This window comes from Podarcis pityusensis (genome assembly GCF_964106645.2).
Source record: "Podarcis pityusensis genome assembly, chromosome: 12".
Lineage (NCBI taxonomy): Eukaryota > Metazoa > Chordata > Lepidosauria > Squamata > Lacertidae > Podarcis > Podarcis pityusensis.
Window position 1 is genome coordinate 45,599,927 of NC_138037.1, and position 26,776 is coordinate 45,626,702.

At 39.6% G+C, this 26,776-nt stretch overlaps 2 protein-coding genes and 1 long non-coding RNA gene across 4 annotated transcripts in view; 1 reads left to right on the forward strand and 2 right to left on the reverse strand.

The window, feature by feature from the left end:
• Positions 1 to 3,318, forward strand: part of ANO10 (anoctamin 10) — a 96,447-nt gene extending 93,129 nt beyond the window's left edge. Inside the window, exon 14 of the transcript XR_013978033.1 lies at positions 3,180 to 3,318. The gene's annotated coding sequence lies outside the window, so the exon portion shown is untranslated. The remainder of the gene's footprint in view (positions 1 to 3,179) is intronic.
• LOC308459584 overlaps positions 1 to 26,776 on the reverse strand; it is a 158,189-nt gene that overhangs the window by 129,324 nt on the left and 2,089 nt on the right. The window lies entirely within an intron of this gene.
• Positions 1 to 26,776, reverse strand: SNRK (SNF related kinase). Of its 2 annotated transcripts, none has more exons than XM_080974744.1 (7): positions 26,481 to 26,776; positions 21,983 to 22,128; positions 19,068 to 19,756; positions 10,190 to 10,331; positions 8,753 to 8,965; positions 6,994 to 7,128; positions 1 to 4,240 (listed from the first exon to the last, which is right to left on the reverse strand). In XM_080974744.1, exons 3-7 carry the CDS (start codon positions 19,654 to 19,656, stop codon positions 3,022 to 3,024), a joined length of 2,298 nt encoding a protein of 765 aa, XP_080830870.1. In that variant the 5' UTR covers positions 19,657 to 19,756; positions 21,983 to 22,128; positions 26,481 to 26,776; the 3' UTR covers positions 1 to 3,021. The 2 variants fall into 2 exon arrangements, with proteins under 2 accessions (XP_080830870.1, XP_080830871.1); XM_080974745.1 differs by lacking the exon at positions 26,481 to 26,776 and adding an exon at positions 26,190 to 26,412.

The following is a 26,776-nucleotide window of genomic DNA, read 5'->3' on the forward strand; positions in this document are numbered from 1 at the left end:
TTTATGCACCAATCAAGAGGTCATTTTTATTAACTGGATTTTTTTTTTCATTTGTCACACACCATGAATGTTTATACAATGAAGAAAGCCAAACATCGCTGGAAGCAATTGACAAGGATCAACTGGTATTTCTGTACCCTCCCCCTAATACACGTAGCTTTTCTCCATTTTTATTCTGCTTTATTTTACTAATTGTAAAATTCTGTGTCAAGATTGTCACATCTTAAATACAGATAAAGTTGCTAGAGGTACATTATATACACATACAGAAAAATACAAGACTAGTTGCTTTCCACAATATTTAATTTATATGCTACGTTGACTATATGCAACTTGTAAAGACAGATTTAAGGGGTACAAGAAACTGTTACTTGTTCTATAATAGTTTGGTCCAATATATTTCAATGTAGTGGTTATTCTCTCCCTCCTTTTAACATGACGTAATACAACATACAACACATGCACAATCATTCACCGGTGAATAAATGGATTAAAAAGACAACACTCAAGCTAACATCTGTACACCCAGAGGTTCAACCAACCATACACAACTAAATAAGGCTATGTTACAGCTATGCAGCATAAATGGTCAACACTGCTGTTCTAAAGTGAGCACCGTATATACACATTTGTATATAAAAAACAGAGGGAATGAAAAAACGTCTGGGATTAGTCAAAAGGTGCCATTCCAAGGCTGTACATAACGTGTGGAAAGAATATTTACAAGACTTGAAAATAAAAAGCTGCAACAGTTTATTGCCAATGCCCTTTATAAACTTTCTCCTACTTTTTATATAGATGCTCTGTTCACCGTCATCTGTGAACTGTCCATATTTCTGGCCCTTTGTAAGATCCCTGCTTAAGTAAATTTCAAAGAAATATGCGCTATGGCTTCGCCGGCATGCCTGTTCTTGTAGCTTTCAACTGTGTAGATATCATACATGTATGATAGGCTGTTTTAAAACTACACTGCAACATAAGCTTAAAAAACAAAACTAAAGCAAAGTGTTTAATTTGTAACTTGTTTTGCTGGGAAAATATATTCCCCTCTTAAGCTTGATAATAAAATAGGCTGCATGATTGAGATTTGCAGCCTAATTCTGAACATGTTTACTTGGAAGTAAGCCATGCTGAACACACTGGGATTTACTTCCCTGTAAATATGCTTTGGATTGCATCCTTTGCCACACTAAAAGAAGCAAACATGAATGTATCATAACCAAAAACAGTTCTTTGGTGCTCTACAGTCTACAAGGTAAATGAAATGCATTCTACTTGACCATTTTGCTAGCATTTAGATACTAAACTGTGTAAAGTCTCTTAATCAGTGCCTGCCTGGGTTGTTGCTACATAATACCATCAATACTTACCAGCATTGCTTTGAAGACCCAGCGCACAGAGCTTGAAAAAATAACATTCTTGTCCTTCCCAAAATTGGGAATCTGCAATATATTTTATTCTAGATAAAAGTTCAAAGAAGTTCACCTGGTCAAAAGTTTCCTTTTGTACATTAAAAATGCCAGCCTATTTATCTGCTGACATCTCAGTAGCAAGGGGTTAAAAAAAGAGAAAAACTAAGAGCTGTGCAGAATGTAAAAAGAAATTGATCCATGCAACTTGTGTTGTCTGACTCGATTTGGAGAGAGAGTTATGGAAGGGAAATAAACAAGACTGTTATGCCCCAAACTAAATTTTATATTGAAAAAAATTCTAGAAATTTGCAGTACATGGCACGTTGATCTGTGGAGTGTATTTAGGATGCACAATGTTAATGCACTCCCATTAAGATCCTTTCTGATCTGAACAGACCACCTATTCAAATTCTAGCAACTGTTTTCTGCTCTCCCTAAATTCACTTAAACAATTGGTTTAGGTGACTGGATACAGTGCTGCATTTTGGAGCACTTTTGATATATCCCACAACACATGGACACCCATCTTGATTGGCCTGTTCATTTGTTTACATGGAAATAATGGAAATGTCGAATTAAGATGCTCAGTTACATCCTTCAGGTAATCAATAATATTGAGAGCAGGCTTCAAAATGCTGTGGGGTAGGGTGAAAGACAGGAGGAGGAAACTTGGTTAAGCCTTTTACTATGCTTATGGCTAGTTAATTTACAGGAACTAGCTTACTGGAAAAGACCTCTCAAAAGTCACACAAATTGGTCCAATTTAAATAGTCTTGCACTGTACCCAACAACTGCCATGATAATAGACTCTAGTAACAGATGTGTTCTCCCTTAGATTGTTTTTTTTAAAAATACTCCAAGAAGATGACTTTATAATTTTCCTTTGTAATAGAGTTTTTAAAAGATTGTCTGCATGTACAATTTTTCTCGGGGGAAGCTGCCTTAACTATTTCCCCCCCCCCCCATCTTGTCTGTAACAAACCAAGATCTTCAGCCACCACCTCATGCATATTATAGTTTAAGACAAAAGAGATGTGGGGATAAAAAGTATAGTTCAAGATCTCTTAAATTCTCAGTGCATCCTTGCTTTGTACAAGCCTTGGAAATCTGAAAGCTCACAGAAGTTTTCAGCATCAAAACATTATTGCTTTGGTTCTGTTGCAAACACACAGAATTATGCCACATCTCACATAGTTTAGGAAACACAGAAGATCAGAACAAGATTGGACATTTCACAAAGAAACAAAAGCGCTCTCTCTCTCTCTAATTTAAGTGCAGAATGTGAAACTACTAAGTGCTTCATTTACACTGGATTCGGACACAAGCCTTACTGTAATCCAGATTTTCTATAGTAAAATTATAAATGTAAAAAAGTACACAAATCCTGTTTTCGTTGGGAACAAAAAAAATAATTATTGGCTAGCAGCATGCACAAAATCATGCATTGTCATTTCAAGCAAACTAAATTAAAATGTAATAAATTACTGCTCAAAGCTCATTTAAAAATATTAAGACAATGACAATGAAGGGTTTCAGTGAAATAAAGTATTCACAGCGCAGAAAAGGAAGATTGGTGATGTCAAGTAGAATGAGTTAAGTCTGATTACTGTCAAACAACGTGACAGCAAGTAGCTTGGCCAGCGGTACACAGCAATCCCTCCTTCGGGTTTCGCTGAATATTCACAGATATAGTCTTTTCACACAGAGGTAGTTGGAGCACGTTATTTTTCAAGTTCTTGCTCTTTATCCGTTCTAATTTGTTTGCAGTGTCTGACATCTGATCAGAAAAGAATTTTATACTGCCCAAGGACGAAGCTGGATTTACATTCCCAGAGGAACTTATGCACATCTTCCACGTGGATTTCTCCTGTACCTTGACGCTGGAAAAGGAGATGGTGTTTTGCGGATCAATAATGTATTTAGTGCTACTGTGAATCTGTGAACCTAAGCAGAGGCTCATTAATTTGAGGCTTTCCACCAGGTCGCCCGCGCTTCTTGAAGACAACTGCATTGAATTTCCAGATCCGGCGCACCTGCGAGTGGAACCCGAATTGTTATTTGTGCTTCCGCTAGAACTACTGGAAGGACTTCCGCCCCCTTTGTTGTTGTCGCCAGGGCTCGTTTTGTCTACTCCTCCGTTTCCATTGCTTGGTTTTCCTTGTCCGCTGCCGTCTCCCTGATTGCCGGGAGGTCCCTCGCTACTATCCCGTCTGTGCCAGGAGTAAGTAAACCCGCTGTCTTTATCGAGACGCCGCCTGCTTTCGGAGTCGTCGTCGCTTGTTTCTGAGCTGCTGCAGCTCGATCCCCGACCCTGGCTTTTCCTTCGGTGGTAGCGCTTGTGCACGGTGCTTGGCGAAGCAATGTTCATTTTTAGACGGCTAAGTTTGGGGGGCAAGTTCTCATCCATGTCAAACTCGTCGTCTGACTCCCCTTCCTCAAAGATCTGGTTCAGGACCGGGGCGCTTTTCCGGGAAGTAAGACGGTTTGTAACGGAAGGCTTGCGGCGCAGGACCACTTGGGTCGAAAGGGAGACTGGTTTTTTATCTTCTTCGTCCTCCTCCTCGTCTTCTTCCACCCTAAACAAGCACTTCCGACCGCTAGTTGTAGGTTTTAAGCTCACCGAAGGAACGACGGAAAGTGCTGGTCCTGCTAATTCAGGAATGTCCTCCTTCTTTGATGCATCATTAAGTGCCTTGCTCCGGTGACCATTAAGAACATTTTCAGCACTGCGAGCTGGAGACTGAGGAACGCCTCCATGGGAGAGAGGAGAAGCTGTAAGGTCATCTTCCAAGTCTTGAGGGACATCGATTTTGGTTGGCCATGACTGCCTAAGGGAGGTGCAACAAAGAGGAAACAGAAGATTTTAGTAAAAGTTTTAAAAGCAAAGCTCCTCTCACTATAACTTGGAAAAATGTAAGGTGACTTTAAAATTTACCAAGCAGGCAAAGAATTAAATTTGTACATATTGGCCAAGATCCAGAGATCTTACCAGTTAGTTCTGCACAACTGATGTAGCTTTGGGTTGAGGTTTCTCTAGCAATAGCACCAGCAGCAGCAGCCAGTGGCAAGCCTCTCTGGCGGTTCCCTCCCTGCGAGAAGTGAGGTTACAGGAAACCAGGCATAGGGCCTTCTTGGTAGTGGCACCACCCTGTGGAATGCCCTCTCCTCAGATGCCAGGGAAATAAGCAACTATCTGACTTTTAGAAGGCATGTGAAGGCAGCCCTGTTTAGGGAAGTTTTAAATGTTTGAAGTTTTATTCTATTTTTAATGTTCTGTTGAAAGCTGCCCAGAGTGGCTGGGAAAACCCAGCCAGATGGGCAGGGGTAGAATAATTAATAATAATAATATTTTATTGAAATATTTTCAAAAAGTAATTTGTGATCTGGTATGGCAGTCTGCTATGTAAAGGGGAAAAGCAGAAAATTCTAATAAGCATGCCCACGCCCAAGATTATCCAGAGCAGGTTCCAAAGCCATTGCCATGAATGCCAGAGACTTTCAAAGAAATTGTTCATTCAGCGTATTCAGTTGCAGGCTGGCAGATCAAAAAAATAGCTAGAAATCAGGCCAATAAGAGCCAAATGCACAAAGTCACTTAACAAAGTGCACAGCAGATATCCCAGTGTCCCCTTGCACACAGAGTGAGACCCAGGTATCAAATAATCCTTGAAAATACATATGTTTGTGGAATAGTACATTTCCAGTCCAAGCTTCCATGGTTGTGGTAATCATACATTTATATTACACATAATCAGCTTTGCTGAAATTTTTCAACTAGCAATATATTTGAACTTTTTATATCCTACATCACTTCTGACTGATGCATTTAACAACTAAGCTAAAAAAATTATCTGTCCAATTACTTTTCTTGCCTGTCAATTTCAAGTGTGGTTTTCCAGAATTTGTATCCATGCAGCCTCGTCAAAGCATATTCATTCAGAATAAATAACTCCCACTTTAGCAAAACATGCCTTACTCCCAAGTGTGCAAAGGTTGGCAGCTGCAATATTGGAGTCAAACTAGATGCAATTTTAAATACACTTAAGTATTTCCATGCTTACAATTGGCAACATAATCTCTCTCCTACCCTCATCCCGAACACAACTAAAACTAGTTTGGGACCGCAGGACAAGGGTTATCCTTCGTTTATGGTTTTCCTTCCAAAAATCACCCCCCCACACACAACTGTAGTAATTTGCTCCAATGTTGTTTTTTAAAAAATTAACAGAGCAAATATAGTCAGAAAGGATGCTATCATCACAAAGGCAGAAGTGTGGCCAGTCCTAACATGGCATTTAAAGGCACACAGAAGGAAAGGCACATGAACTTTTGCTGGTTATTGTCTTCATTTTGAAAAGACTTCAATTTCTTAAAATAAGGCCTCCGCCTTTCATATACTCTCTGATGGAACTTTTTAAACACAATGACATATTTCTGGACTTGTTTGTGTTTCTTCTCATTTGCAGTGTATATTTTATTTTAGTCTCTATTGCAGTGGTTTTAAATAGTCCTGCCTTCCTGAAGGGATCTTCCTAATTATACCTTTCAGCTTCTTTAACTATTCAGTTTCTGAAAATACAACTTTCTAGGCAATTTATTTTTTTAACTGCCTACTCCTTTCCCACAAAGTGCCCTCAAGCTCACCAATGGAACTTTGGTATGGGCTTCAGCAGTTACTTCCCAGTTACAGTTCCTGACAGAGTCACGATATTGCTATGTTCTATAACTCAGTGGTAGAGCACACACTTTCTCATGCATGTGCTATGCTCAATCCATGGCATTCCTGGTCTGATGATCTTTAACAGGGAAAGCTTGAAGGATCTCTGTCCAAGATGGTGGAGAGCTCCTGCCAAGTCAGGTTAGACAAAGCTGAGCTAGACACATGTAGGCAGCTTTATTTGCGCATTTTCTTATTACCACCTATAGGTGGTAACAGGCTGTCCTCCACTATCCCAACTTCCATCAGCCCCAGCTGGCATGGCTAGTGGGTGGGGTGATGGACATTGTAGTCCCTCACCATCTGCAGGGGCACAAGTCTCCATATCTGATCTAACAGGAATGGGATGCACCGATTTCCATCTCTCTCTGAGCTCTCATTCTTCATGGGAAATTCTGCCTGTTGGAATAGGGTGCAGACTCTGCAACACCACCACCACAAAGTGGCTGATTCGTTCTGTGTTACAGTTGTGGCCTGCGCTGGGGCAAGCATGAACTCAGATATTCCTTACCTAACATTATCCTAGGTTGTGAATTCAATGATAGAAAGGCTAAGAATGGCGACTTCAGCATGACAGGAGAAAAGAAAACGAACATTTCTCCACTGAACTAATTCTGTGGCTGTGCTGCTGGTGAATAAGCTTCCAGATCCTAACCTGCAGAACACTTAAAAACCTTCAGCAGCAAAATGCCTTCAAAACTACCAACTTAGCTGTGCAGAAGCTGTAGAGCACAGTGTTTTGGCAATGATACACCACAGTAGCATGACAATCTATTTAAAATTATCAAAAAGGTGGGCCCTTTTAAAGAATGGATGATTAAAAACTCTTAAATTTAGTACAATTTGAGTACTTTAAATTATTACCTAAACTGAGCTTTGATATTGCTTGGGCTTGCTGATCTGGTTTGTATTTCTTTCGCCTGCTTCTCTCTCAGAATCCGCTCTGCTAGTAAGAAGTAGGTAGCAGTGATGTGATTGTATTTGTTGGTTTCCAGAGCCCTGGGGGAAATAAAATTAAAATGGAACACATCATACATCAACAGTTTTCTGAAACTGGACATGCAGCCAGCACTGCTTACAATGCACCTCAAAGCAAATACTGAACAGTGCCTGTAAGTAGAAATTAGTCTTTTGACATATTGACAAATAGCTTTTAGTTTATTAAGAACTGGACAACCTAATGTGGCAAGTTCAATAATCAAACTAGGCTATATTAAGGAAAGCAACCAAAAGCTGAATAGATTTTCCCCAATCACAGTAATTTACTGAATGCCAGTCTATGCTTCAGTAACCTTTTGCAGCTGTCGGATATAACTATACTTTACTTTTACAGATAGTCTGCTCAAACAAAGGAATTCTCTTCCAGGCTAAGCTCCTGATACATACATTTGTGACTACGATTACTGAGATTAGGAGACTGGGAGTGTCTCCACTGCCTCCCTGCGATGACCTCTCACTGCAGGGAGAGGCAACCCCAGGGAAACAAACTTTGTCAATGTTGACTGAGACTTTATCAAGTGCTTGCCCTGAAAGCAGGAGAGCATTTATTAGCATGGACTTTCCTCACATTCTCCCCCAACTCAGCTCACGGGAGCATTGTTGCCAACTAGCCACTCCTAGCACTACACAAAGGGGAGAGGCAAAGGACCAAAATAAAATCAATTTGCAAACAGGTGATGTGTTACTTTTAAATCTGCCACTGATCTTCCATAGCCAAACGGACAATGTGTTCATCTCGTTAGTCATTAGGCATCAACAGCAGGCTTCTTGGCAGATACAAATTCCTGTTTCAACTGTTTTAAAGCATCCACTTGTTAACTCAGTGGCTTCTATATTGGGCCTGTCTCCAACATTGCCACTTTCACTATTCAGCAGCTGAACATATAAAGTTAATGTTTGGGTTACAACCAAACATACAATTTAAAAGCGGTTTACACTAGGAAGAAGCCACATAGTGGAAATACCTACTCCTTCAAGCAACGCCCTACACCCCCAATAACCCAGTGTTTCCTTAACATGGCCAAGGATGTTGGGAGCCAGATAATAGTGCATAAAAAACAGGACACGACTGAACAAGATGCATGTCAAAACCAGGGTGCCCCACTCTTTGGCCTGCTGCTACATACTCTCCATCCCCAATCAACTACACATGGGAGAAAAGGAAACTGCTGATAAGGCCATTGCCCAGAGACCCAAGAAGAAAGAAAACTCAAGCTACTGAATAGAATATGAATGACAATTTGATTATTGGGCTTTACACAGGGCTCCTCTTTGACCAGACTTGGTAACTTATTTCCAAAAAGTTACTGATATTTTGACATGTTCTGTAAATGATTTAATTTGTCGTGGGCCACTTTAGCTTACAAAGATACATACAAACGCTTGGTGCATCTTGCATCTGCAATTATTCCTCTGAATACCAGTGGGCATAAATCAGGGCAAGTTGGTGCCTTCAGATTTACTTTTAAGGCTGGTAATGGCTGGAAACAGAACGCTGGGCTAAGCTGACATGCACCTGATCCAGAAAAGAATTTTCTTGTGCTCTATACAGAAAATTGTTCTGTAACAACGAAATTGGAATTGCAATCCTGGAATGTAAACACAATAGAAAACGGTGGCTTACTCTACTATGGTATCTCTGTCTGCAATGTCTCCCAGAACCATTCGCTGTATGATGCTGTTGTGCTCTTCCTCGGACAGATTTTTGTATGAAACCAAAGGAATATTATATTTTGTTGCAGGCGATGGATCAACTCCTTGAAGCCAGGGATGGTTTTCAATTTCTTCCAAAGATGCCCTTCGTTTTGGGTCTCTTTGTAACATTCGTGTGATTAAGCTGGGAACAAAGATACAGCTCTATAAGTATGTTAGCACCATCACAGTAGGAAAATGTTCCCCAAGCATCCAAGGGGTGTCATCATTCCCCAAGTTTAAAAGTTAGTTTCTACACACATCTACAAACAAATTTGAAAGTATGGATGTCTGCTTGCTTGTTTAGATGGCAAACTAGCTTATCTACCATGACTGTTTTCATATCTCTCTTGATGCTCCTTACACATATATAATACAAACAGAAGTACAGAAAAAATAAAAACAAAACAATGCATACAGTTGAGGGACAAGACAAAATTAAAACCTGCAACTAGGGGTATCTGAAGCAGCCACAGAATTATGACAAGGTAGAATTATTCTTGGGATTACTTTCCACTTATTAGTTTTTTTAACCTGTCTACAGAAGTCACAGAATGGCTATGGACCTGTGTTAAGCAAGTGTCAAGTCATATAAAAAGCAATCAAAATTACTAAAACCAGAATTGCAATTAAAAAACAAATTATTTTTTTCCAGCTCCAACAGACTTCACAATGTTTACTGAATAGACTTGAGTTCTTAAACTGTCTTCTGTTTTATTAACAAACTGCTATTCTACAATGGGCCATGTGAATATAGAAAATCACTCAATAAAAAATAGTTTACAGGGTTTCACGTTTCCCGTTATCAATGTATTCTTCAACTGACAACAGCAGCCAAGTACTGCTGCCAGGAAGCAGGCTGAGCCATCTCATTGTGGGCTTCGGCAATAAAAATGGTAAAGGGAGAGAAGGTATTCCTTTAGCTTTGAAAACGTTTCTTATCTGTACATAGACTTTGCATCCCTGTAGATATGCACAGCTTCAAAGGAACCATCAAGTTAATATTTCCCGTTTGGACCTCAGCTTCGAAGAAGTTACCCCTCTCCTGTAGAGCATCAACATGCAAACATTTAATGAACGTGATAAAGGGTGATGTTTAAAGAAGCAAACCATTTCAAGAATGAAGAAAAACTTCGTATTTATCTAGGGAGCTCAAGGTAGTATATATGGTTTTTCTATTTCATTATCATGACAACCCTGTGAGGGTTGAAAGAATAGTTCCTGGCCTACAGTCCTGAATAATGGGTGAGCTGGGATTACCTGGGACCTAACCCTGTGCTAGTCCTAGCTAATCACCACACTGGTTCTATACTGAATGATTAGTGTTATGATTTTAATTTCAATACATTATCTTCGACATTTCACTTACTCTTTACATTCTTTGGACACACGTGATGGCACCGTGTATTTACAGTCCATGATCATTGTCAAAGTTTCGCTGTCATTTGCTTCTTGGAATGGTGGCTGCCCACATACCAACATATAAAGGATAACTCCCAGGCTCCATATATCTGTAACAAGATTTTAAAAATATTGTACTTGAAAAACAACAACCTATTGTAATCGACACAGGGAGAAAAATTAGTTTCCTATCATAGTTAATTTGAACCAACATTTTAATTGTTCAGAACTGAGCAGCATAATACCACAAATGCCTTATACACAGAAAGATGAAATGCAGCTTCATATGCTCACTGAAATAAATAGTGGAAATGTGAAGATTATTTTCAGCAATGCTGCCACAGTTATTACCTTGGTGGGTGCAGATTTTAATTTTTTAGATACTATTTCCCACTCTCCCCGGACAAATTATTCACCTTTGTTTATATATATAAACACGTCTTTATTGTGCCCTGCATGCAACACACTAACCTAATTTTTTTTTTTTTAATCAACTATTGGTTGAAAATGGGTATCATGGAAAACTGCTAAAGCATTTAAAACAATACCTAACAGCTTGAAAATTATCACAATTTTACCATACTAATTTAAGAGCTAAGTTTGTACAGGAAAGAATACAATAGGAGGAAATGCAAACAACATTGTTTATACCCCTGTTGCTAGCCATCAAGTCTAAAGTAAGCAAGATTTTGTTTCCAGGTACCTTCCCATTTCCCTTGGGTACTTAACGGTCATTTTAAGAACTCCCAACATTAGAAGCAGTTGGTGTTTGTTTGTTTTTTTTAAAGCTTTTCTATTTGTTGCTAGCCTATGTAAATAGCCTGGCAGAATATCTTCACAAAAAATCTGGAACGACGTCAAGTGAAAAAGCACTGTTAGCAAGAATCAATGTTTGTTTCCCTAAAAAGTGGATTTAGAATTGCACAAAATATGTTCAGGAAGAGGATCTGAATGAGAACTGTACAGGGACATTCTGTGGTTTTAAAAATAAATTCCTTCTCTCAAAATAGGACACTGTTCTTAAGGACTAGCGGGCTATATGAATTGTGACAGACACACAAATAAGAATGTGTTAAGTGTTGTTGGTCAGCACCTGTGTACCTTCAATGTTACTGAAAAAATCCGATTGAGAAAGAGCTGTTTGAGTACGATTCTTAGAACCATGACAACCAGGCAGTGTATATGCAACTTCCTTACATAACATCAAGTCACTGCCATGGAAACCAAGCCACGTCACTGACTGCCCCTGCCATGCTCATCTCAAATCTAGTAAGGAGACAGCACCAAGACTTGGCTTGTATTTACATATACAGACAAAAAAAGGACAGTTTTCTCACACACAAAAACTCCAAACAAAAATATTAGGCCACAAATCCCATAGTGAAGGCCTAAAACATTCAGAAATTGCTCCTTGTGAGACCAGATCTTCATGGTTTACAGAAGCTAATAATCACATCGTATTTCTAAGGCGTTTTGAAGCAATTCCAGCATCACAGCTGATGCTTGCCTTCTCAATTTCTAAGTCTCTAAAACAGTGTTTTGCAACCTGTGGGTCATGACCCACAAGTAGTTCACAAAGCCTGAGCAAGGGGGTTGTGGGCTTTATGTAAACCCAAAATAATTGCTGATTTTAATCTGAACTGGTATAATAAACACCTGTTACACCATTTCATTTTGATAGCATATTACAATGTTGTGCTGAACTGAACAGTGGAAAGGTTTGAGTCTTACATTTTGGGAAGTGAGGTTATCCAAATTTTTAACTGCAATAATCACTTAAATAATTCAAAATGTCATTTTCACATAAAATCAGTATTAAAGCAGTGGAGACAGACAACTACAGATCAGGCTCAACAGTTTCAACTAGACTTTTACACAATGTCTTTCCCACGGTCTACCCCACCCCAGCAATCCACTGTGATGATGTTCTCACTCTTTCTTGCCCCCTTCCTTTCTGGTTTGGAGAGGATTTCCTGTCTCTGCTGTTGCTACAGAGTGCTTGGCCTGCAAAGTGATCCAAGTTCGGTTTACTGTTATGCCACTGATGACAGTGCAGGTACAGTTCAGGAAATGAGTTGCACTAAATAAAGTCACACACAGTGACGGGATGACAAGAAATTCAAGATGTCATCATTAAAAGGTCGTGTTGACAGGAAATAAGGCACAACTGTCTCATGAATTCAGAGAAGTTAAGCAATTTAGTGTGGTAGCACCAATTTTGGACTGAACGTAGAACCAAATACAGAGGTACCTTGGTTGTCAAACTTAATCCGTCCTGGAGTTATTTCAACTATCGAAATGGTTTGAAAACCAAGGCGCGGCTTCCAATTGGCTGCAGGAGATTCCTGCACTCAAGCGGAAGCTGTGGAAGACGTTCGGCTTCTGAAAAACGTTCACAAACTGGAACATACACTTCTGGGTTTGTGGTGTCCTGGAGCCGATTTGTTTGGAAGCCAAGCCATTCAACAACCAAGGTACCACTGTATCTCTTTTTTTTCATTCCTTTCTCTGCTGCCAAAGCAATGCAACTGAGTTTATAATTGTCCCAACAAGATATATACTATGTGACTTGAACAATCGCTTCAGATCAAAAATTTTATGGGGCTCCGATACACGTACAAAGCTTGAGGCCTGCTGTCTCATTTATTTTCGTAATTGAAAGTTCTGTACTCAAATTAGGCTTCTGGATGCATGGAATATCCACAAACACTCTGGAATCTCTAAATGAAGTTAATGTAATTTAATGCAGCAATTGGCTAGGATCCAATGCTTGATGTCAGAAGTTGCACACCAATTTTTGAACTTAATCCTGGAGGAAAGCTGAAAGAAGCTGGATAGCATCCTATTCGGAATGTATCATACCTAGAGGATGAGGGTGAAAATAATTCTGACAGGACCACTGATTATGTCTCTTTGGCATACAAACTATAAATCTTAAACGGAGTAGACACACCCCTCCAAAAATTGCTGTGGGTGGCAATAGCAGGCTCCAGAGGTAATTTAGTACAGTCAAACCTCAGTTGTCAAACATAATCCATTCTGGAAGCCCGTTTGACTTCCAAAATGTTCGACAACTGAGGTTTGGCTTCCGATTGGTTGCAAGAGCTTCCTGCATTCAAGTGGAAGCTGCATCAGATGTTCAGCTTCTGAAAAATGTTCGAAAACAGGAGGATTTACTATCGGGTTTTCGGCGTTTGGGAGCCAAAACGTTCCAAAACGGAGCCATTCGGGAACAGAGGTTTGACTGTACTAAGGACATACTGATACTTCCCTGACCAAAATGCTCATAGTGATCTTGAGATGGAGGGTGAAAATCAGGAAATGTAGTAACGGATGCCTTCAATTGTAATCACAGAGACTGTTAGATGAATATTCTGGTCACACAAAAATATGCATTTTTCATTAGCCTCAATATAGTGCCCTGGAACAGTTGGTCATGGAATCCACCAAAGGAGGAAAAACTATGGATGCTGCTCAGGACCTGGTAGAAGTTCAAACACTGTTGAAACCAACTGGAACTAGTGACCACAATGCTATGAAATCCAACACGCATAAGTATTCAATTGTCAAAAAATCCAACATAATCACATTTGACTTCAGAATAGTAATCTTTTACAAGTCCCCTTATTTTAAAGATTACTATTATTATTATTTATTAAATTTCTATACTGCCCCTATCCAAGAAATACATACCACAGTAGCAAACAATACCCCTCCACCCTGTGCGCGCACACAGTTTAAAAGGTCATAGATTGGCTAATTAAACAAAATTGAAAGGGAAAATCTTCCCACAAAGCCACAACAATTGCTCAGCTAGAATGTATTCAGTTTATCAGAAAAGATACCACCAAATCCAAGGATGCCAATGTTGTTAAAGAAACAAGCGTCAAGGAAGCTATTAGAAGCAAGAATGCTTCACTCAGAAAACTGAGGTTTTGCCCAAATGATAATATGGAACACAAATTTGAACACAAGCAGACAATAAAGGGTGCTTAAAAAGAATTTGAGGCACACATCACTGAAAACATTAAGATCGACAATCATAATGTCTTTAGCTACTGTCTTTAAAAAAGCAAGACACCAACTAGGTAGGCACTTGAACAATGGATGAAGAGGAGATAAGGTATACTGAAAGGAACATAAGGAAACTACAGAAAATCTGAATGAATTATCTGTACAGTCGTACCTCGGAAGTCCAATGCCTTGCAAGTTGAACGTTTCAGCTCCCAAACACTGCAAACCTGGAAGTGATTGTTCCGGTTTGCGAATGTTCTTTGGAACCCGAACGTCTGACGTGGCTTCCACGACTTCCGATTGTCTGCAAGAGCTTCAAATGCACCTAGAAACTGTGTTTTGGCACCCTACAACCTAGGTTCCAGGTACTGTGTGAAGCCTTGCTTTTCTTTCCCAGTTTCGAATGCTGCTAGCAGCATTTACACCATCAGACTGCAGCAAGAGTGAGATATAGGAAAGCACACTCTGATCAGTTTTGCTGAGACCAGTTTGCCTCCCAGCTTCCATTGTGGCTGATCAGTATAAAAACCACTTTGTTAACTTTTAAGAAACAGCTCCCGAGTGTCCTTGTTCTTCTCTCCTCATCTCCTTCTTTATGTGGTGTTTTTTAGATTGTAACTCTGAAGGCAGGAACCGTCTTGTTTTTATTGAAGCCTTTTGGGCTTAAAAGCAGGGTAAAAAAATCCCAATAAATACCGTATTTTTCCATGTATAAGACTAGGTTTTTTCCCTAAAAAATAATGTCAAAAATTAGGGAGCATCTTATAGATGGAAAAATATGGTACATATTCCTAAAGGTTGTTTTTCTCAAGGAATCTTATTACAGAAGACCATCACACAATTGTAAAGGCTCATATTTGGAGCTCACTTAGAATGTTCTGTGTGTGTGTGTGTGTGTGTGTGTGAGAGAGAGAGAGAGAGAGAGAGAGAGAGACTCTCGCTGTTATCTCTCTGGCTTTCAATAAACTATGTTTGAACTCTTAAACTTCCATTTATGGTTTGTTGATTAGTACAGTGATTGACTACTTGATGTAGAGCCAATGTACTAATAAAAAGTATTTATTTGCAGAAGGGTACAAACATTTAGCTCTAGGTACTGATATGTCCTACCTCCTCTCAAGGAAATGACCAAGCTATCCCCCCCAAAAAATCATTCTACATCTACCCCCATTCCATAAGTGTTCCAAGGACCTGTGCTGATATAGAAGATATACGAAGTAACATGGCTGTATGAGGTAAGGCTGAAAGGCAATGCAATGTCTTTTTAAACAACCCACAAGTCAATCCTTCCAAAAGAGAAAACTACCTTTTTTTTACTACCTGGTAAAAAGTAATCATCAAATTTTCAAAATTTGAAGCCACATCTTTTTTTAAAAAAATCAACTTCTAATTTGCTACCATATAAGCATCTCTATTCTTTTTCCTCTTCTATTTTTCTTAAAAACAAACAAATGAAGCTGCACCCTTACAATGCATTCTTAGCTCCATCCCTGTTTCCTCTTGCTGTGTTGTAGCATTATTTTCATTTTAGTTTTAGTCTCTAAGGGCCTTGGTCTTCAACCATACAATGATCTATCAGTTGAAGACCAATGCCCTTAAGAGACTAAAACTAGAATGAAAATAATGCTACAACACAGCAAGAGGAAACGGGGATGGAGTCAAACTGGAGTAACTGGTAACTTTTATTCCTTTACTACTGAAGAAAGAGCCTGAGACAAGAGCAGAATAACCATTTCCATATGGAAGTTTAGAGTGTTAGACATCTAGCTAACTAGTCAACGTAGTAAATTACACTAAGATATAATTAAAACACCTAAATTCTTCCTGCATAATTTACCCAATTATAAACAGTTCATGCAGGTGCCTCACCCTTCCTAAGTTCAAAATTTACAGCAGGGCAATGCCTTAATAAGGAGCAACTAGAATAGAAAAAAATAGTGAGAAACTTTTGAGTTCTCCAGGCTGAAAATTAAGCAAATGGCTTGGCTCTTGAGGCTGATGTTAAGCAAATGATTCAATAGCATCCAAAATTGGAAGCAGAAGCACATAACTCCCAAACCCAAGTCTCCTCTTCAGATAAAAGGTAATGGCTTCTAATCACTATGTATATTACCCAAATTGGCTTCTATCAATCTTTGCCAATGAAAAATGTATGTCAGCTCTCTCCCTCACAAGGGACCTCTGTTTCCATCTTTGTGGGAGAAAGATTTGAGTAACTGTCAAATTTTATATCTCCAAAATCTGGGGGAACAGCCACTGGTGTTTGTGCCAGCAGCCTCTGCATCCAGAAATCATTTTACATCTAGAAGGTATTAATCTGCTTCAATGCCATTGGTGTTTCATTTAAAGACTCTTACAAATTGCAGTCTTTTGGGCTCCAACATGTCCAGCTGTGTCTCCCCTTCCCCCAGGAAAACGCAAAAGTTTATTTACTGTTTTGAGACATTTTAATTGGTCCTATTATGTTACTGTGATTTTTATATTTTCTTCTAATAGATCAACACGCCTACATACATCCCTTGTATGTTTTTCCTCTTTGGTTCTAGAGAAAAGTAAATATATTTCTATTTGGAGGCATCCCACATTCATCTAACCAGAAGCTCTGATAAATATGTCCCAACACTGTTTGCTGTAAAATGTACTCTGTTCACACCACCGCCTCCACAAGGATAAAACCGGAAAGAGCCATCGGTTGTACTGTACTTTCCCCACACACAGTGGTACCTTGGGTTACAGATGCTTCAGGTTACAGACACTTCAGGTTACGGACTCCGCTAACCCAGAAATACTACCTTGGGTTAAGAACTTTGCTTCAGGATGAGAACAGAAATCGCACGACAGCAGCAGGAGGCCCCATTAGCTAAAGTGGTACCTCAGGTTAAGAACAGTTTCAGGTTAAGAACGGACCTTCAGAACGAATTCTCACATGTACATAGGGGCTACATTGTTTTAAACAATGTAACACTAAATGCTGACACAGACATGCACCAGCAGAAATATCTAAAAGGAAAAGCCTTAAATGTATCTTAATCCTTATTCAATCAAGCTGTAACACATCATGACTCAACAGTTATTTCCCTTTCTGGCAAGACTTAAAGTAAGTCCTGTTTGGGATTTATACAGGCAAGTTAAATATTCACAAATCCAGCATTTATCATAAATGTTTTTATGAAGAAATATTGCTATGATGCTCATCTACATTTTCTGCATGCATGTGCACAGAAACACACAATTAACTTGGAAATGTACAAATTAGTTTCTCATGAATCTCCCAATACAGGTCCAGCAAGAAGTCAATGGAAGTTATGGGCATCTATATTGAACTAGGCTTTGTTTCATCACTGTGCTTAATTTCATTTACATTTCTCTAGTTGGCTCCTGCCAACCCACACACTGACAGTAATAGGAACAAAAAACAAACAAACAGAATTTCAGGAAGTCTATCCATTTCCTGCATCTTCAGAAGTTAGTTGAGAAATACTAGGAAAACATCAATTAGAAAAAAAACAATTATCTAATATAATTTAGTTACTATATGAAATTAGCCTATTGCATAGCCATGTGAAGAACACTGAATGTCAGATGTACAATCTCCCCCCCCCCCCCCGTGGTATTCTGGTGTGTTTTCAGGCCTGATCAACATCTAATTCTGTTTTCTAAAGTCACTAGCAGAGATCTGAAGCACCTCTTGTGTATCTTAGGGCAAACACATTTAGTGACATCAAATGGACATTTACTTGTCAAAAACAACCCTGCCTTGGGCACCCTGCTTAATGTATTTTCTTCATATAACACAAGACTTATAAATACGCTCCTACGTTACAACTATAGGGTGCCAACAGATTGTGATAACTTGAGAATACACTCCCTGCAGGCATTAACTGCCAATTCTTGCATCCACTGAAATGATTACAGCTGTCCAATATCATCCTCGTGTATTTGATGTTATCCTGTTCATAAAAGGAAATACTGCAGTTTGAGGGGGAAACAAACATTTATTTGAGAAGACACTGGATGAATACAGGAGACCATTTACCAAACACTCTGTGTTACTGCTATGAACAAGAAAGCCTTACTATCTTCCTAATACTGATAGAAAATGCAGATATGTGGCAATTCTCTGCATCATGAGAGCAAATGTGGCTGTATGTACACCACTTGATAAATTGCTGTCAGTATTCACATGCTGTCAGCACATTCCATAGTATTCTGGGGTTCTAATGCAAACAGAGCTGACTTCACTGATAAATACATGAGAAATACCCTGCTTTTTTAGGAACTCCTTGTACATCGGAGTGCCTCCATTAATAAGAACATAGTGCAGCCATTAATAAGAACACAGAACAATTGATCCATCAGGCTCAATATGGTTTACACTGACTTGTGGGCATTTTTCCCAGCCCTATCTGGAGATGCCAAGGATTGAACCTGGGAGATTTTCATGCATGGGCTCTACCACTAAACCACAGCCCTTCCTTTAGTATAGCTTGTCATAATTTAGATCTCTTAGTTCCAGCTGGAAACCTTCGGACACTTTGTATTTCTAGTGTAAATTCCTCCAAACAAACCATGTTCATTATCAAGGATGCACAAATACTCCTATCCAAAAAATTACCAACAAGCCTAACTGCATCAACTCCAAAGTAGAAGACGCTGGACTAGTTAGTATGTTAAAACATAAACAGCACAATGAAGAGCTACACAGGGACCTTTGCGGACTTTCATCTTCCTACTGTATTTCTAAATATTTACTTCCAATGGCAGCTTGCTCCGAAACAAAATAATTTATGCAATAAAAGTGACTTTAGTTTGCTCTTAATTCATTGACTTACCTACTGCAGGTGCATCATACTCATCACCAAGTAGAATTTCTGGAGCAGAATATGCAAGAGAACCACAACTTGTTGTGAGTTTTTTCCCAGGCTGGAATTTGTTGCTGAAGCCAAAATCAGTCAATTTCACAAGTCCTTGTTTTTCAAAGAAGACAACATTCTCCGGTTTTAAGTCTCTGTGAACTACATGCAGTTTATGGCAGTAGGATATAGCATGAACAATCTGAGCAAAGTACTTCTTTGCCAGATCTTCGTTAAGCCCTTCTTCGTGTTTCATGATGTAATCAAACATATCTCCTCCATCACCAAGTTCCAAGATTAGGTAAAGTTTGGTCTGGGTGTCAATAACTTCATACAGGCGAACAATATTAGGATGCTGCACTAGTTTCATGCATCTAACTTCTTGGAATAGATGTCCTGTTGCTAGAGTATCTAGCTTGGTCTTGTCAATAACTTTCACCGCTACTTTTTCACCTGTAAAAACGTGTCTGGCAAGTTTGACCACAGCAAAATGCCCTCTCCCCAAGGTTTTATCCAAATCATACAGTCCAGCAATTTTTCCATCATACCCTCGCTTGAAACCAGCCATACTGCTTGAAGTAGTAATGCTGAAACTTTTTAAAAATTGTGTCTTCTCATATGAAAGTATTTGAAACAGATGCACAACCCATTTTCACTGCCAAACGTACCTAGAAGTCAAAAAGAAATTTTTTTTTTAGAATATACATTTACTTAAGATAAGAAGAATAAGACTTCACCTACTCTAAAAGCTGGCCTTTGGGTCCAGAAAACAGGTTTAAAAATACTTTCTTGAAGGAGAATCGGAATAGCTAATTGAAATGTGTCTAAACTCTAAAAACGTATAAGATATGCTATAGAGTTTTGCAAAGCACTTCAGAGTAGTTCAGTACACAAGTACATATTTATTTCAGGAATGAAGAAAAAAAGAATACCAAAAAAAGTAATTCTTCCTGGGACTGCCTGTGCCTAAAATATGCATTAAATGGGAAGAATGAGGAAACTGTTGTAAGCTAATCTAAGCAAAGACATTATTCACATACAGTATTGCCATTCATTATTTAATGAGGGCAGCGTAACATTAAGATCTGTGGTACCTAACATACAATTAGACCATTCAAAATAAAAAATACCATGTAGTTACCACCACCTCAATAGTTGCTTCAAGCAACATCTACATGCTTGACCCATGTGCTTGACCCATGTGGTTATGTACTATGCTAGTGAAGCATCCACAAGGTAAATGTCATCAGCATGATATGCAACCATATAATTCATCGCATCCTCTTGGATGCAACATGTACTGGAGTGGTGTCGCAGCAACCATGGAGGTGATGCTACAGGCAATGTGCAAATGAAGTTTTAGGAAAGCTCTAATGCTGAGAGTTGGAGGAAAATAATGGTCGCTCTATAGGGCTAGTGCCATTTGATTGGAAATGAGAAAATATAGTTCATCCATGCATTAAGATGTATGAAACTTTGGATATCTTCCAACAAAACAATAGGCACTTATACTTCAAAAATTCAAGTATACTTCAACATCTGAGAAAAACTTGGAAGAAACTAACTCTAGTTTTTCCAAGCACAGCAGCTACATCAAAAGTGATTTCACGAAAAAAAATTATGACTCTTGACGTTGCATGGCTAACTATAACTAAAATATTTCTGCAAGAGCCAGCATCTGTCTGTCTATGGTAATCATTTTACAATGCTGTACAAGGCCCCCTTGGTAATGAAACACCACAATGTGACTTTCCAATGTACAGAGTGTGTGGGCCACATTCATGTCTAGAGTATATAACCATCACAAGTAGTATTGGCTAGTTCTGCTGGCAGTCTTTCAATTTTCCAGGCTTATTTAAAAACACTTTTTTTTTCAATGAATGTCCTCAACATCACTGTCAGTAGCAATTAATGACATTGCATTTAAAACTCTAACCTCACTTTTCCAAATCATTCCCAGTGTTTCTTCGAATTCTATAATTCTATGTTTCTAATATGCTAGTGTACAACTTTCAGAACTCCATGGAAGTGCAGATTCTCTCCAGGGAAAATGCTTGTTCCCAATCACTGTAAGCACCCTTAACCTGCAAATACAGGGATATCATTTGGAAAAAATCTCTCTTTTTTGTATTCTTGATACCAGAATATAAAATTCATTCATAGTACATTTTTATTTAAAAGTATATATGCATGCTTTCTTTACTAATTCCTCATTACAATACAAGAGCTCAGCAACCAAGAAAGGATCTCAGTTGCATGTATCAAGGGAGCAGTCAAAAAACATGCATACATATTTCATGGCATATGGACTGCATTTGGACACAATGTGAAACCATGGTTTACCATTATGAGAATAAATTGCAGTTAGCCTCAAATCTGCATACTTCCCCCTTTAGCACAGCCATGAAGAGATCAGGAGTTACTGTTTTATATAACAGTTTAGCAGGCCATCTGAACTCTAACCTTTGGTTAATCTAAACTATAGTTAGTTGAAACATGCCAGTTTCATAAACTGGTTTGAGGTTGGTTTGTTTCAACAAACCGTAGTCAAGGTACAGTTTATTCAGGTTCAGACACAACAACAAGTTGCAGCTAATCTAAAATAGAAGTGAATGCATCCATACTGGTGTAATGAAACTGAAGGTATATTTCAGTTTGTTCTCATATAAGCCTAAATGCCTAAATATAATGCCTTAGCAAAAAATCCAAATCAATCCATTGTGCACATTATGTAAAATCAATGTAAAGCACAATCACTAATTGTTACACTAGCAAAACTGCTTGGAAATCATGATATAACTGCAATACCTCCAGAGGAATTTCACAAGCACTGTAGTGAAGTAATTAAAAAAAAACACCTAAATTTGAATAAATCAGAAATGAAATCTACCAACCATGGTACTGCCCTCTTCAAAGGTATCATCTTATCTATGCTTTGCTCATGTAGTTTCAATTTTTCCTCATGTTTTCCATAGATTCATCTGCTGATACTTCCATATCCAGTTCTGAGGAAAGATTCGCATTCTTCTTCCCTTATTCCCTAAGGGGGGAAAAATATTTAAGTTCTCTTCAGGAATTATAAAGCTAACATACAATCAAATGTGTGCATAAATCTCACAGAAATCAGAGGTATGTATTATGCGCATAGACTACCACCCCAAAGATCAAATAGACCAATAAAGAGAGTGGGTCAAATGTTGACATCCTGAGTAATAGATATAATGGATGAATTCAGGAGCTTATCCCAACACTCAGCCTGTACAAACTTTCAAAGTTTAATACACCTACAGTAGTTTTCTATATTGCTGTCTTCCAAGTAGTTTTAATGCTTTGAAGAAGCATGGGACATGGTGCCTGACTTCAGTTGATGCAATTTTAGGTTTAAATATTACAGTTGCTTTGTGTGGCGGTTCCAAAAAGGAGCAGTAATCAACCAAAGATAGAAAATTTGCAAGGTTAACAGTCCTTAGTTCTGGCACATTTTCTAATCTTAAAATATACCACTACTACACCCACCTATGGTGCATAATAACTGCCTCTAGATGAACAGAAAGGAGAGTTTTTTTGCAAGTTGGTAGAAAATGAGTCATTTACAAGAGCTACAAGCTGCTTACACTTGTATACATGGGCAGGTGGACTAGTAAAAAATTGTGATCCAATAACTTGTATTTGTACAACTGGCACAAAATTTCTCTTATAATGTTATTTTTGCCTTTATTAATCACATTTCTTTTCTTTTCTTTTTCTAATATGTTGTGAATGACAATAAAGTTTGAGTATTCTCTCACTGCAGAATCAGGCTAAATAATCAGCTGCAAACACACAATGGATGTGTGGCAAGTTCTGTATATCTACCATGTACAACTTATTCCTGCCATTACTCAAAATTCTTAGTAAGATGTCAGCACCAAACAGATGTGGCATGGGAAATATATGGTTAGGATCTCTCATAGTTTTACAAAGTATTAACAACAGTCATGAGGGGGGCGGGGAGAAGGGACTTTGATCATGACTTGCAGTGATGCGAGATAGACTAAACTGTTTTCCATCTACACTTTTTCTTCATCTGGCTTCCCCTCCTAAAGTACCTGCCAATTCACCCCACAGAGATAAAGAACCAAGGGGTCAATTCAGATAGGGTTCAAATGATACAGAGGAAAGGGTTAAACACACAACTCAAGTGTCACAACCCTGATCCAAATCCCCCACTGAGTCTTTTTAAATAAAGCCAAAGATTCCAACCACAGAATTCCTGCATCACATCTGTTTTAGACTGTTGTTTCAAACCATGAATTCACCAGCTGGATCCACCCCACATTTTGTTGTGACATTATCTAGATGAACTGCGTGAATTGAACTATTAAAGAAAGAAAATCTCAAAACTATTGTCATCTTCTATTGTCCTGCTCCCAAGCATTGACCCATTCTTCAAAGCACTTCATACAGAAAATCCAATATGCTGTATTGAATGAATTTTTGCATTACTTTTATACACAGAGATGGCTCTGCAACCTATTTCCACAAAACAAGTGTGCAGTACAGGTACACCAACAAAATCAGGTCTTTAAAAGGTGGGTTAAAAGAATTGCCCTCTTCCTTAATTGTGAGAAAGAACAAGGGGGACAAGAAAGTCACTTGGTGAAGTCCTAAGTTTCAACAAGTAGGGTAACAAAGCACTGTATTACAGCAGTGTGCATAGGGGACAAGCAGTAGCACAAAGGTTTCGGAAGAAGCACATCTTACCCCGTCACTTGGAAGTTTACCACAGGCAACTGCTTAATTAGAAGCCTGCTCTACAGGTTTTATGCAATTTCAATGTTAATAAAAAATACACAAAGGCATGTGTGTGTCAAACATTATTAGGCACCTTAAGTGCTTGTTAAGGCATTCATTTATTGTGCACAATATGACCTTGTACATCTTACTCACCATCATTTCACAGAAAGGCGGAAGACAAATGGCCTGCCCCATAAAGTCTCTCTAATAACTCAAGTATCCAGGATAGAGACAATACAATGGGAAACAGAATTGTGAAATGAATTTGGAAATGGGGAGAAAGAATACCATGAAGGTACCTCTTTCTTGCGCTTGTGTGAAATAAGCAACGAAAGATATAAAGGTGACATCAGGCACAACAGAGAGCATGGTATGAAATAGTGGTGCAAACAGACATACGTATATTGTTTCTAGAGCACTGGAAGGCCAGAGGTGCAAGCTGATAAAATTAAATTCCAGTGCAGAAGAGCTAGTGGAATTATCAGAATACAAAGCCCCTTGTCAAAAAGTGATTTCTGAGCATTCCAGACAGACTCAAAGAAAAGACATTACTGCAATGTCTACTTATCCCTTTAAAATATCAGAGATGGGTGCCTTTTTTTCTAGTCAGTAGATTTAATGAGGAAGTATGACCTGGTTGCCTAAACATTTCAGTAAAATTAACTATGGCTCTAAATCTTCTATTAAACAAAATTGTACATCATTAAAGCTATATTGGCATATATTTATCTGGGGAACTAAAAGGAATTTGTTCAACCATTCAGGTGTTATTTCAACTAATAGCTGTTCCAGTTCTTCCAGTTCAATACCTTCATCAGGTACTCTACAAAAACAAGCAGTGTACAAAATGCATGGTTACATTTCTTCTCTTTAGATACTGTATGATAACCATTGATTATGTCACAAAAAAAGCAAAAATGTACATTTCTGGAAAAAATTATCAATGGCAATGCATCATCACTATTCATCTTACTCCATGGGGCAACAATATTAGCAGCAAATGATGCAAAACTTATCCAATTTTAATATTCATCAGTGTGTTTCCTTAGTGGAGACTTTCTAAGTGTTTTCTATAGCTTGGGAAAGGAATTGAAAATGCATACTTCAAAACTCTTGCCTTTTCTCATTTTCTACACCAAGTATCTATTATTATGAATTCCCAAAAACTGCTATATAAACACAGCAGCCTAAATGAGTAAGAGTGGCTGCACTAGAGGGCAGGCTTTAAACAGATCTGGACTCACATTCTTTAAAAAGAATTCATATCTATACTAGCAGACTGTAGCAAAGCCATATTTAAAGCTCTAACTACCTTAGTAGTCAAATAGATTATTTCCAGTCCCTAAATATATAACAGCAAGCTTCAAAATACAAGCCACATGAAGCTTCTCCTTCAATTTATTTATTTAAAAGATTTGAATGCTGCCTTCTAATGGTACTCCCTTCCCAAAGTGGCTTCCATACAGTACTTCCAGGGTCTACTCAAGAAACAAGGCATTAATAACAAAACAATTCATAATAGTGCACATACTGATAAAGGACCTTACTGAAATTAATCATGGTAAATTTCCATCGTTCTGGTCAATACAGTGGTTTTCCTTTCAAGCATTCAGTGCTATCATCATTCTCAGTGAGACAAATACCATGTCTTTCTACCTACCTGCTCCGTTACTGCTAACAGCCCAACAGGGGAGAAACGTATTTTAAACAACAAAACCCCCACAGCTTTGGTGCCTGTGTTGGCGTATAAAGCAGAAGTTGATACAGCTTAGAAAAATGGCTGTTTGCCAAAGAGATCATCAATGCCATAATGTGTTTTCGGCATGACAACCCGATGCAAAAAAGCCCTTCCGCCGGGGGGGGGGGAGGGAAGGGATGCCAAGCTCTTTCCTTTGTGGCAGATACACTCTGCAGCATCGGAGGGCTGGGGGGGGGGGGGGGAGGCGGCCACATTAAACGCTCCGGACAAACCTGTTGGCTCCGTCTCCGGCTTGCAGAAATAAGATGCACCGTCATCCACCCCCCAACCACCCACCACCAAACAGATCTGCAGCTCGGGTGCAAGAACTTCTCAGCCACCCCGTAAGCCTGAGGAATATATAGCCGTGAGGAGGGATCCAGGGATCTGCTCGCTCTCCTCAATACTGCAGGGGATTTGGAGGGGAAGGGAGGGAAAAAGAAGAGCGCTGGCGACGTCCAAGAAAGGAGGGAGGGGGGTGTTTTGAACTCAGCTCCAGCCTCCTTTCCAGAAGCGGCTTGGCAAGGAGGTGGAAATGCCGGATGCGTAGCATTGCCAAGCCTCGCCGCCGCCTCCCTCCAGCGTACCTGATACTCCATCCCGCCACTCTCTCTCTCTTTCTCCGCTCGCCGTTCAGACGTGCACACGAAACACGCACACGCAGCGCTCCATCTTTCGCGCACGCGCACTCACGCCCCTTCCCCCAACCTGTCGCACGGAGGGCGCGCGCGGATGCGATGGAGACGGAGACACGGAGGGCGGACGGGGCTCCGCGGGGACCCAAAACCGCGGGGCTGGGCCTTCTGCGTCCATTCCTTCTCCTGAGGAGAGCGGCGCGGCCCCAGCGCCTCATACCTCGGCGGCCCTCAGCAACTTACTCCCGGGCGTCGGCGCCGGCCGCCGGCCCTCGGCTCCCTTCCCCAGCGCCGCATGGACGGCGGCAGCGGCTTCTTCTTCGGCTTCTCCTCAGCGAAGGTACCTCACGCGCCGAAGGGTCCAGGCGAGCGGCCTCCGCCTGAGCGAGCGAGCGAGCGGACGGAAACGGTCTTCTCCTCCTCCTGCAGCTCGCGCCGCTCTCGTTCTGTGAGGGAGGCTCGCTCCCGAGCGCGCGCTCGCGCGCGCACACACACACACACCCAACGGACCTCCGCCGCGTTCCCGCGACGTCACCGCG